This window comes from Tiliqua scincoides, chromosome 1, assembly GCF_035046505.1.
Source record: "Tiliqua scincoides isolate rTilSci1 chromosome 1, rTilSci1.hap2, whole genome shotgun sequence".
Classification (NCBI taxonomy): Eukaryota; Metazoa; Chordata; class Lepidosauria; order Squamata; family Scincidae; genus Tiliqua; species Tiliqua scincoides.
Window position 1 is genome coordinate 58,476,079 of NC_089821.1, and position 13,519 is coordinate 58,489,597.

At 42.4% G+C, this 13,519-nt stretch overlaps 1 protein-coding gene across 4 annotated transcripts in view; it reads right to left on the reverse strand.

The window, feature by feature from the left end:
• TSPAN4 (tetraspanin 4) overlaps positions 1–13,519 on the reverse strand; it is a 375,697-nt gene that overhangs the window by 337,240 nt on the left and 24,938 nt on the right. For 2 of the 4 annotated variants that reach the window (XM_066610277.1, XM_066610285.1), the window contains exon 1: positions 8,618–8,788. The exons of 1 other annotated variant lie outside the window; for it this stretch is intronic. In XM_066610277.1, the coding sequence (XP_066466374.1) occupies positions 8,618–8,720 (103 nt within the window). In that variant the 5' untranslated portion in view covers positions 8,721–8,788. Of the gene's footprint in view, positions 1–8,617; positions 8,789–13,519 lie in introns of those variants that run through there. One more of the 4 variants, XM_066610268.1, reaches the window with a different exon arrangement.

Sequence of the window (13,519 nt, forward strand, 5' to 3'; positions counted from 1 at the left end):
TACTAAGTGTGGAAGAAATAGCTAAAGAAGCAGCAGGCAGTGGGAAAGGAGGTGGTGGCAGTACAGGAAGGATGAAAATAAGGTGTGCAGAGGCTTAAGATTTACACTTAAAAAGGGGAGAAAGGGTAGAAAATATGAGTGAATCAGAACACGTGAGAAGAGAAGGGCGTAGATGAGCCCATCATTCAAACATGGTTGGGTATTATGTTCTTTGTACTGTTTCATCAGCAAACAGTCAGTGGGGGGTCCTCATGAAAGTTGATCTGTAGTATTTCACAAGTTTCTGCATTGGTAGTTCTTCATAGGTAACATTGCTTCTGTAGGAATCATTAGACCACTTAAAATAACATACTGTATATATTGTGAAATATAATACATGAATCAGCCCCAAGTCTACACCATCCAAGCCTAGGTTTAAGAATACAATTAGATCTTGCCAGCTCTTTACAGAAGAAGCATAGTGTTACAGTTTTGTATGGAGATATCCTGTATGATTTTTTTAAATCCAAGAATCCATTTTTTAGTCACTTCCTGATCATGATTCTCATTTATGGTATTACATGAGGTCCCTCTTCAAGCATTATTATCTGTGCATGAAGGCACTTTTTCTTCCAAATTTATGTCTTTTGAGGCCATGAGAGACCATTAATGCAGCTTTCATGTTAAAACATCATCACTGCCACTACAGATTATAAATTAAGAGCCAACATCCTAAACTAGTTCCTAACTCAAAAACCTGGTAGAAGAGAATGTTCTTCCTTTATTTTCTAAAAACTCCAGTAGAGCGATGCTTCCCTTAAGAGTGCCCTGTCTAAAAGAGATGCCACCACCATCAGCTGTCAAAAATACTGTATGAATTGGTCTTACACGGTGAAGTTGGGAACTGTGCTATCTGTCAGACAGAGATCTCCACCTCTAGCTCTAAAATGAGAAACATGGGGCCCTCTCACAGAGTTGCTTCAAGTAAAGTAAAGTGAAATAACTTCCTGGCTATGCACATTAATGTAAAAGCAGATTGTCTCAAATGGCTCTTAGTGCTGAGGTTCCAAGGACAGCATGAAAACATGCTGAGGGCCTATACTTCTGTGGAGGTTTATTAGAGCAAACATTGACAAGTGCACTCATTTAGATAAAACTAAACACTTTCCTGGATAAAATTTGGGCCTATCCAAAGTGACCATTATGCTGCACAAGACTAGTTAAATACTGTAAGTTGTCTCCCATTTCATTGCTTCTTGTTGCACGCAAGCCAAAAGCAAGAGCAGATCAGTACATATTAGCAAGTGCAATGTTTCAGAATGAGCTTGTCTCCCATTTAGTAATGACTTTTTAACATGATAAATCAATGTGTGCCGCAAAACCATTTTCCCCTAGGCACAGTACTGCTCTTTCAGGTCCTCCCAACAAAATAGTAGCAGAATATCCAGTCAGTATATTACAGATAGAGATGCTTCTGTGTCAGGAAAGAGAACTTTTTTTTTTATGGAGAAGACAACTGAGCTGCTGTTCTGTCACTCATTAAACCATGACTAGGATTTGACATTGAGGGCAACCATGGGTTCCCACTATGAAAATGAACTTCAGATGGACATGTACCAAAGCAAAAAGATATTGAACTTTGATACACAAGCAAATGCAATTGATACTTAAGTTAAATCTGCAAATGAAACCAGAACTGTTGGGAATATTTGATGATTGGAACCAGAAAGACTTTGAAACTATATTTTTATATATGATAATGTGGCAAGAATACTGTATGCTAAGTACTAGAAGGTTCCAGAGATACCTTCAGTTGAAGAACGGTGGATATTGGACTTAGCTGAAATGGACAAACATGATTTTTCTTAAAGAGAAGTCAGTAAAGACTTTTATGGACAATTGGAAACCATTCATGGACTTCCTGCGCATGAAGGGGAATATGGGTTTAAACTTAATTATGGATTTGATGAATAGATAATTGATAGATAATTTTTTTGTTTGGTTTTGGTTGAAAAATGTATCTTAGAAATAATCAGTAGATTCTTTAAGATATGATAACTAATATGTTATATGATTTGGAAGAACAAATAAATGTAGATTGAGAATTCTGCACTTCCACACAACTTTCAAAATTTGCTTTTATTTCTATTCTTATTGTTATTTCTAATTTTCTGAGTTTGTATTTTTTTAAAACTGGCTTAAAATAAAATTTAAAAAAAATAAAAAAAGAATGAACTTGAGAGAACTTCAGGCACCACTACTCTCCCTTCTCCCTCTGTGCACTAGTTGAGAGTGAAACAAACAATGGGCAGCCCACTTCTGAGGTGCCCAGGGCGTCCAGGCTCAGCGGTGTTGGAGTTTGGAGCAACTCCGTCTGCTGTCCAGAGGTGGCAGGACACTGCCCTGAAAGGGTTAAGCCATGGCCCAGTGACCCTACACTTTACCTGTCCCCTTTTGGTGACCTATGTGGGGGTGTGGCCCAGACCCTATATCTTTCCTTCTGCTCCGAACACGCCCTCTCTCTTTCTCTCTTCCTCTCACAGAACACTGACCTGACGGGATGGCTCACAGCAGGGCTCTGCTGGCGCTGCCATCTTGACCACATGGCACACGCAGGACAAGGCAGCTTTAGGGCCTTGTTATCTCAAGTTTAGTGAACCTCTGATCATAATCAGATGCTGTAACATATGCTTCTATGGAACCGTGAGTAAATGACTTCTTTTGCAACTTCAACCAGCCATTGTTGTTTGTCTTTTATTAATTTGCAGTCAGCCGGTTGTGGGAGGCTCCCTGGGGTTGATTCCCAGCAAGGGGGGGGGGTCTGCTGCTGAAGCTACTCTGCTTCCCCCCAAAAGAGGAAACCACTTTTTAAGATTCCTCCAACAGGCAGCACCGAGGAGGGCTGCCGCCAAATCCAGAGCCTCCCACGCTACCACGGGAGGTGCCTTGGGAGAAGGGGACGAGTCCCCTTCCCCCGAGTAAGGTAAACAGCCCCGCAATGGCGCTACTCACTTTACCGCCCACCTTTTGGTTAAAAAAGGCGCTTGTGTAGGGCACGCAGCCCTCCATGAGCACCCTGGATCCTGCGGAGCGAAGTTCCACGGATCCGCCTCCCATTCCTCCCCCAGGCATGCCTCCGGCCTGCCCCCCTCTCCACGTCACACCTCCCCGCTATGCTTCTTCCCCACCCTCTCTCCACCCCACCAGCCTCCCCCCACCCTGGTATGCCTCCTCCCTGCCCCTGTCCCCACCCCCGCCTACCATTCTGCAGCCCAGCAGTCTGGGAGACCGCAGAGCTGCAGAACCTGGGTGACTGCCCCGCGCTAGCTCAGCACCAGCACCAGTGCGCCCTGCGAACGTGCCTTACAGCACGTTTGCAAGCCATGCCACCGACCACATGATTGGGCTCACACACAACTTACATACAAACTTGGGGAACTGCAGTATGTTAAGTAATTAGAGTTAACACAAACTAGAGATGTGTGATCATTTTCAGAATGAATGAAGCTTGAACCACAAGCGGCATATGTATTTGGTTCATTCATTCTGAAATGAATACTGAATAAACATGCTGTGAAAACAAACCCCGTTCATGCCTCATTCATTTTCAGGACGGGGGTAAAGAAAGACATTTTTACTTTCACTATTTTCAATGCTGCCTGTATGCTGCCTGCCTGACAGGAGATACAACGCACAACTGTCTTGTGATGCAGGGACGTGCAGTTGATGGGGAGGCAGGTGAGGCAGAGCCTCCCCACTGGAGTCCTTTGAAAAGCGCCACCACCATATAAGGCACCCCAGCACCCATAACACAAGCGCAGAGCATGGATTGTGGGTGCTTAGGTGCCTCACATGGCAGCAGCGCTTTTCAAAGGACTCCAGTGGGGAGGCCCTGCCCCACCTGCTTCCCCACACACTGCACCTTCCTATTGTAATGGCCACCATTTTCTATAACCAGAATACTAAGTATAATCCTAGGAAACTTTGAGGAAAAATTGTCGATCAGCGCAAAAAGTATGGTAGCCACTACAATGATAAAAACAGTCACCGTAACTTGGAATTTAACAGCATCAATACGTTATGTGATAGCATGATAAAAAGAACCTCTGTTACTACCATTCCTTAAAATCTAAATTATCACTGGTGGAATACTCAAGTTGGAATAAGCTGGATTCCAACTTACCGACTTTTTCTTATTTTTGATGCAGTTAATATAACTAATAAGAGCATATTCACAATATCGCAAAAGTGGAATGATGAGTGTTCAGCATATTAAGTGCTCCCCAAAATTCACAGCTCTCTCTTTATAATTATCTGTGACAAGATTTTAAAAACAACCTAATATGATGCTTAGCCAGTTCTCTTATCTTTAATTGTTGTATTTATCTAATTGCATATATTATTACTTCTTTCCAAAATTTGTCAGCTGAACAAGCCTACCCCATGTGGAGATAATGTTGTACTTGTTTACAACCTCTCTAACTACTTGAGGATGCAACAGCAGTACATACTGTACACTGAAGATTTTCTTCAGACTTAGCTTTATACATATTGGTCACAATACAGCACAAAATTAAATGTGCTTAAGCCTCTGATTTCCATGTGCCAACACTTCTCTGTGTTGAACTGTTGCCTTTGTATATGCACACATTTATACATTAATTAGTCAAGTACTGTTGCAGCTGGTGATCACTGAATCATGCTATTTTTAACAACATTTTGCTGGAAACAACACTAACAGACTTACAGAAAGAATATGTTTTGACTGAGCCCGAAGTATCTATTTTCATACAATTATAATGTGGGGACAGTAACTTAAGCAATCAGCAGGAGTGTAATGGGAAAACTAACAAACTTCACAAAGTTAAAGGCTACAAGAACAGAAGGCAAGTTGTGTACTATTTCTGGCCCTGTCAGTGCAACAGGAATAAGTATTTTAGGATTTGATCCTACAAAGTGCACTGAAGCCAAGATCATGCCAACTCTGTTAAAACATCTGTTTTAATGAGTCCCAAACCTTTTAGCACCAGGACCCACTTTTTAATACAACAATCTTATTGTGACCCACTAGACAAAAAAAAAAGCCATCTAGAAATATTTTTATCAATCAGTCAATAATTGGGGTCCTATGCTCCCAAGGCTGTTAGAGATGTTACATATCATATGTGTGTTTAGATCAGGGCTTTCCAAACCTGGATCCGGGGTTTGGAGAAAGCCCTCCACTCCACAAGCAGAACTTACTGTTCTGCCTCTGCACAGCATCCTCTTCCAGTAGATTCGGGCACTAGTACATTCGGGGCAGTCGCATCTGCCCTGTTGCACAGACTTCTGGGATGCCAGGCAACATAAGTGACTGCTCAGAGCATCCTGGTGCCCAGATCTACTGAGAAAGAATGCAGTACGAAGGCGGAATGGTAAGCTGTGTGTTTTTTTTAATTTCAAAAACTTTTCGTGACTTACCAAAAATCGGTTTGCAACTCACTGGTGGGTCCCGAACCAGTTTGGGAAACACTACTCTAGGCACACAAAATGGAATGGCTACAAAATCATGCATATGCTTAAAGATAAGCTCCTACCTAGAACGGCAATGCATTGCAGGATGATGATCTTAATGGAGAGTTAATCTGAAGTACCAGAGTCTTGCAAGTGAAGTGTGTGATAAATAGCATCACAGCAAGCTACTAAAGGGTACTAATTGTACAGCACTGACAATGAATAGGTAACTACCAACAAAGGCCACAAATTCCCTTTACATTTTGGATTCTGGAATTTGTGAAACACCCACAGAGTAACTGCAAGGCTTTTTTGTCATACCATCTAGTATTGCAAGGCCCTGGGAGAAATTCTTTGGTAGTACAGCAAGGAATGGAAAAAGCACAACATCATTATCCTCCACGCCCTTTGGGAGAAATGCTATGTGTAAGATTCTCAACCCTATCTTTGCAACGCATGGTAAGATTCCTATTCCTAAATGAAGAACGCTATGGAAATATCATGTGTCAGTGAAGTTTTGCTAACATAAATGGTTGCTATGACTCAACTATCTTCAGATGATCAATAAAATATACCAAACACTAGTCCTCTGAAGAGCCATGTTACACATTAGGCAGTGGGTGCAATCTTTAGTACAAGTGGTTGTCCCTGAGCCTAGTTGGCAGTACAGAATGCCTACATTGGTTTTTTCTTCATCATATTTTTTTATCCCACCTCCCCAAAGGGGACCCAAGGTGGCTTTTTCTTGTTTTGAGAATGAAATGCAATCTCTGTGGAGTGCCAGGGGTTCATTCTAGGCTGCTCCCCTGCCTGACTGCCAGGGAGATGGGAATGGGAGCACAGGCAGTATGTAATATAGGGCGCAATCCTAACCCCTTATATCAGTGCTTTTCAGCACTGACATAAGGGCAATACAGCTCTGAGGTAAGGGAACAAACATTCCCTTGCTTTGAAGAGGCCTCTGTGAGTGACACCCAACTGCAGGATGCAGCATATGTCCCATTGGCACTGCTATGCCAGTGCTGGAAGGCACTGACATAAGGGGTTAGGATTACACCCGAAATAATAGACAGTTTTCTTAAGAACCTAAATACAGGCAGGCACCGCTTAACAACCGTTCACTTAATGACAGACCGCATATATGATGGTGGTCAAAGCACAATAAACATACTCTTAATGAGGCAATCGTGTCTCCCATAGCCTGCAGCAGAGTGTCTGTGAGAGGCTGTTAATACAAAGAAGACTCCAGTAGCCTGTGCAGCCAGCTAGTGTCTGGCAGGGAGTGACTGTTCACACAACAAAGGTAATAGATTGGACTGAATGTTCACTTAATGACCTGATTGTATAACAACTGGGATTGGAGAATGTATCCCCGTCGTTAAGCGGCGTACACCTGTACAAAGCTAGCACAAGATGAGAGGGAGCTTATCTGACAATAAGGCAGTCATGTTGCAGACTGGTGAAGGAAACCAGGCAGCCTCAAAAAGAAGCTAGCTTTAAAAAGCCAGGATCGGTGATGATTCTGGCAAACGGGTGTCAGTTGGTTCTTTGATCTCAGAGGAAACCTAGGGAATACAAAAGCATACTACCATGTACTTCAGGTTTGATTGATGCTGGGATCATAGCATGAGGCCTACATAGGGCATAAAATTCCAGACCATAAGGAAGAAAGCCTTGTGTGGCTTGCAGAGATTCTACATCAGTTTCACTGCTGATCTTAGCACTGGTAGGGGCCAGCATACAGGTTAACAACATGAATGGGCAGGCACACGTGGCAATGATCCTACAGAAGTGCTGCTTTGCAGAAGAGCCTTCAGCAGCCTCCAAGTGGGGTCCATAAAGTGTTAATTCATATCCAGCACTCCTAACACCACCACCCTGCACTGAAAGGCCAAGAACGGCACTCCCTAGCAATCTGTGGATTAAATGCTCAGTAGTAGGTGAAAACTATCTCACTTCCATTAAGCCTAAGAACATGGGATATGGAAGGCACACAGGGCCAGCTCCCCCACAATTTGACCACATATGATACCTATATCTTATTTGGGATGGGCACTTTTCAGAACGTTTAAGTCTATAATTGAGGCTGCCTTTTATCACATTTTCAAGTGGACAAGGTAAACAGTTGCCCTTTCTCTATTTTCCATCTATTTTAAATGGATTATATCCTAAATTACAAAAAGCTAAAGGAGCCTGTGAATGGAAGCCTCTTCCATAGATAGGAGGACAGATGCATTCATGAAAGAGGCCCCTCTGTACATGCAACTCTCCTAGTGCAAAGAGAAGGGTCTTAAATTCACAGAATGATAAGTTAAGATCTAACCTATTGTTTGGGAGCAACAGATGCATGCTAATCTTTTTGTTTAGTTAAACTTCCCCAGCTGTTTCAAGACTTGCTTCTATTTTTTTTTAACATCCTCATAACTCTCTGCCAATCCCTTTTTTTATCATCCTTATTCTTCTTCAAATCCTTTCTAATCTGCCAATACCTTCTTAAAACTAAACACTAAAATGAACTCCTATCAAGACAAGAGTTTGGAAGTGAGTGAATCAAAATCTCCAATAACAATGCTACAACCTAAAGGGATGCTCTTTTTCCCAGTCCATCACGTCACTAAAGCACTCCTGACAACGCTACTGTTTAGCCAACAATCTCTTATCTTACATTTTAGCATCAGATATTTCTCATTATTTAGAATCCAGTTCTCAAACAGACCCACCACACTCCATGGATACATCCTGAAACCTGAACTATTCATCTTCAGCTATTTCTCTTGCTCAAAATCATCTTGGCAGCAGTGCTAATTTTATCATACTTCCCACAGCACGAAGACTGGAGGCGCTATAAATTCCATTCACTAGATTCTCCAAAGGAATGGGTGGGGAAGGAAAAATGTTTCCAGAACATTTGAACACTGGTATACTCCAGGTGCTATTCAAGCACAGCAAGCAGTCAGACAATCCATCCAAGTAAGTGGCAACTTTAAAAAGTGCAGCAACGAAACCACTAAGCAGCTGAATGGGACCAAGAAAAACATTAATCAGATATTTTGCACAGTTCATACTCCACCGTCGTTGTTTTTATAGCATGATATTACTCTAGATCAAGCCACTAGAACCCAAGACAAGACCACACACAGAGTACCTCGTCGGGACTGCACAAGCAAGACAGGTCCATCCCAAAGGATTACCGATGCTGTGGGTAGACTCATCTCCGTGAGCTGTTCCCCTCCTGACTTCTGCAGCATGGCTCCCTTGTTCAGTCTTGCACAGTCTGAGTGCTGAGTCCTGATTCATGGTTTCAGGCTCCAGTCAGGAATGCAGCCATTGAAAACTCAGAACTATTTTTACTCTTGACCAGCCGCAGACTCTCTGTTCTATAAAGACTTCTAAAGATAAAACCACCCCCAGCTAGTTAAGAGTGTGATTTTAGGGATCTCTGATTCTCTGGCATTTACTGTAGCTTCTACATCGCACACTTGCTAACAGGAAAAAAGTTGGGCTTATACCCTAACACAATTGTGAATAGCCAAAAGTCAGGTATCTGGATCCATACTATTTTTAAAAAGTCATGAAAAATAAAATAGCATTCTTCCCACTATATGTATTTTAGATGTAGCATCTTCAAAATAAGAAACTTCATGTTATCTGTGCCTGTTTTGTTGCTCAGCTTATCCACATATTTTTCCTTCAGCTATACTGAAAAAAGAAAAAGAAAAAAAGAAAAAGTAACTTCAAAAACTCATAGCAACCAAAAACATTGCTAGAGGAACTTGTAAGACTGCACCTCACTCCACCAACATGTTCAACATAAATGGGTTGGTCAAATGCACAAGCCCTGGGATGAGGCAATGGGCAAAAGAACATAAGAACATAAGAACAGCCCCACTGGATAAGGCCATAGGCCCATCAGGAAGCTGGACTAGATGGGCCTATGGCCTGATCCAGTGGGGCTGTTCTTATGTTCTTATGTTCCTGTATCTCACAGTGGCCCACCAAATGCCCCAGGGAGCACACCAGATAACAAGAGACCTCATCTTGGTGCTCTCCCTTGCATCTGGCATTCTGACATAACCCATTTCTAAAATCAGGAGGTTGCGCATACACATCATGGCTTGTACCCCGTAATGGATTTTTCCTCCAGAAACTTGTCCAATCCCCTTTTAAAGGCGTCTAGGCTAGACGCCAGCACCACATCCTGTGGCAAGGAGTTCCACAGACCAACCCCACGCTGAGTAAAGAAATATTTTCTTTTGTCTGTCCTAACCTGCCCAACACTCAATTTTAGTGGATGTCCCCTGGTTCTGGTATTATGTGAGAGTGTAAAGAGCATCTCCCTATCCACTCTGTCCATCCCCTGCATAATTTTGTATGTCTCAATCATGTCCCCCCTCAGGCGTCTCTTTTCTAGGCTGAAGAGTCTCAAACGCAGTAGCCTTTCCTCATAAGGAAGGTGCCCCAGCCCCATAATCAGCTTAGTCGCTCTCTTTTGCACCTTTTCCATTTCCACTATGTCTTTTTTGAGATGCGGCGACCAGAACTGGACACAATACTCCAGGTGTGGCCTTACCATCAGTTTGTACAACGGCATCATAATACTAGCCGTTTTGTTCTCAATACCCTTCCTAATGATCCCAAGCATAGAATTGGCCTTCTTCACTGCCACCGCACATTGGGTCGACACTTTCATCGACCTGTCCACCACCACCCCAAGATCTCTCTCCTGATCTGTCACAGACAGCTCAGAACCCATCAGCCTCTATCTAAAGTTTTGATTTTTTGCCCCAATGTGCATGACTTTACACTTACTGACATTGAAGCGCATCTGCCATTTTGCTGCCCATTCTGCCAGTCTGGAGAGATCCTTCTGGAGCTCCTCACAATCCTGGTCTTCACCACTCGGAAAAGTTTGGTGTCGTCTGCAAACTTAGCCACTTCACTGCTCAACCCTGTCTCCAGGTCATTTATGAAGAGGTTGAAAAGCACCGGTCCCAGGACAGATCCTTGGGGCACACCGCTTTTCACCTCTCTCCATTGTGAAAATTGCCCATTGACACCCACTCTCTGCTTCCTAGCCTCCAACCAGTTCTCAATCCACGGGAGGACCTGTCCTCTAATTCCCTGACTGTGGAGTTTTTTCAGTAGCCTTTGGTGAGGGACCATGTCAAACGCCTTCTGAAAGTCCAGATATATAATGTCCACGGGTTCTCCCAAATCCACATGCCTATTGACCTTTTCAAAGAATTCTATAAGGTTGGTGAGGCAAGACTTACCCTTACAGAAGCCATGCTGACTCTCCCTCAGCAAGGCCTGTTCATCTATGTGTTTTGAGATCCTATCTTTGATTAGGCATTCCAAGAAAAAAAGACAAGATAGTTTCATGATGGAACTGTGGTTTTTAATTATTTCAAGAATCCAACCATATACAAGAGAAAGGGTACAATTTTTGAAGATGCAACAATATGACTAAAGATGTTATAATATCAGATGCCACATACAAAAGAGATGGTATGGAAAGGAAGATTAGGGTAAGTAAATAACGTTAGCCCTATTATGTGATACTGTACTACTATATATCAATCCCAAAAACTAGCAGTTGTCAAAAATTACTACTATTGTTACATGCTCCCCTTATCATCTGAGCAATTCTAAGACACCAGTACTAAGTTGGCTTCCTTTGGATGAGCATCAGAGTCATGAGATGTGTTTCCTTGCAGTGGCATGGGGTGCGGTGGGTGTGGGCTGGACCAGGTGACATGCGCAGGGGGGTAGCACCACCTCTGGCCAATATTTTTAAAATCTTGATGTTTTTGAATAATACGATTGTGTTATATATCATCAGATGCGTTATTTCATGCAGAATGCAACGAAACAAACCACACTGTTGATTGCATAACTATCAAAAGTTATAGCCAAAAAACCAGTGGGATGGGGCAATCATGCACCACCACGCCCACTGCCTGGGGCATTGCCCCACCCACTGCATGGAAGGAGGCCTTTCATGGGGGTGACGGCTGGCCTCTGGCATCAGGTGACACAAACCCTAGTGACGCCACTGTTTACTTGTACATAATACAAATATTACGAACAGAGCATATGTGCAAAGAGGCATTCCTAATAAGGCAGCAGACCCACTAAGTCATACTGGTTTCCCGGAGAAATGTATCCCCAAAGTGCCTGTAGTCAAACCATAGCTCTGTTCTTTCTGGGGTTGCCAACCCTCTGGGATTGACCTGGTGTCTCCAGGAATCAGTATCAATCTCCAGGTGACTGCAGAAAGCAAATGTAGACATTTAAGCAGAGCCTTCAGAAATTTTCCGCATAACACTATGCTGGGGAAAAAAATCCTCAGAAACACTTTCTGCCAGCTCAAGTTTCTGTCAGTTGGCAATTCTAGTTTCCTCTCTTCCTAAACCAGCCCCACCCCCCATATTCCTACCTCTTCACTGGAGGTGTCACCTTCTCCAAGCACTTTATGGTCAAAACCCTCAAGGGAGACCTCCAGCTACCAGAAGACCATCTCCATATGGATGAAATATGAGCCAACCATCCTGGGCTATTAGCCTAACAAAAGAATAGTCAGCCTGCAGCTGTAAGAATACATATAGTACAAAGTAACACAGAATGAATAGGCTGGGAGATAACACAGCATCTACTAAATAGGCTGCAGCAATCCCCTGAAGAAGGCAGGCCCCTAAAATGCAGAGGATGCAAAACAAAACTATCTCCCTAGAATACATTGTAATTCCTGAAAGGACAATATAATGAAATTCTTATCAGCAGATACACACATTCCATGCAGCAGAATGGATCCAAATCTCACAGCAAAGACCCAGGATTTCTGTTGCACAAAGGCACTGAATTCTGTAGAAGTAGCATTAAAAAGGGCTTTCTGCTGAAATCCAGAGAGTTCCATAGAGTTAGATCTCCTTCACATAGCATTTTCCCCTAGTGGGTATATAACATAAAAATTATTTCTAAGTTCAGTAAATTCTTTTTCCCCATACTCCTATGAAATAGTTTCCCCTTTTTTATTTTCTTTTTTTCTAATATATGTACAACACTTGTGAAAATCAAGACAAAGTTAGTCATTTGCTCATGCTGTGACACACAATGACACTCAATTCACATGTACATACAGCAGGAGATACCTGTGGTTTTTGTACATGCATGTTCTTTTTTTCTTACATGTGTCCAGAATGTCACATGTGAAGCATCCATTAATTAAAATATAATACAGAATTTTACTTGGGTGAGTGGGATTCTCAGCTGGGGTCTAAGCATGATGGCGGGAAGCCTGGCTATTGCCTTTGAAGGAGGGGAGAAAGCAAGAGTTGGTATAGCATCGCGGTTAAGAGATAGGAGTCTCAGTTGCAAATCATACTTCTCTGAGCTGGCATGAAATTACTATCTGGCCACAGGCAAGTCAATATCATTCCACTTCAGTCCTTTCACCTCCTGGACTAGCAATGGGCAAAGTATATCCACACTTATCCCCACTGGATTGAAACTGATCTGGGAAAATAGTTAGAATATAGTTAATTCCAGGCCCAACCTGGATCCTGTTAGGCTCCTCATGACATCAGTAAGAAGCAAAATAAGAGCCAAATCGCACACCTCCCATGTGAGCCCCCAAACCCACTTATCCAGCTGTTGCAACTGTAAATAGATATCAGCATATAGATAAACCCTTAATTCCTTCTTCTTACTGTTTACTATTAAAACTCTAAATAAAATGTTGACAACAACGGAAATGGTCATGTTTAAACAATAAATAGTGTAGCCTTGGACAATTCTAGGGTAGCATTGGTTCCTGTGATTTTACCTCTAAAAAGGTATAATTAAAATCAAACTAAGGTTGAATTCCTAAGCATGCTTTTAAAGAGGGGGATCTCATTGAATAACCTGAAATTTAATTTTAAGAGGCATGTTTAGGATAAGATTGAATATGTAGCCGCAGTTATCCTCACTCTGCCAGGACTGTATGAGAAAAACAATGGAAGTGCAAAAAGTCTAAAAAAGCAAGTTTATTCCATATCCTTCAATT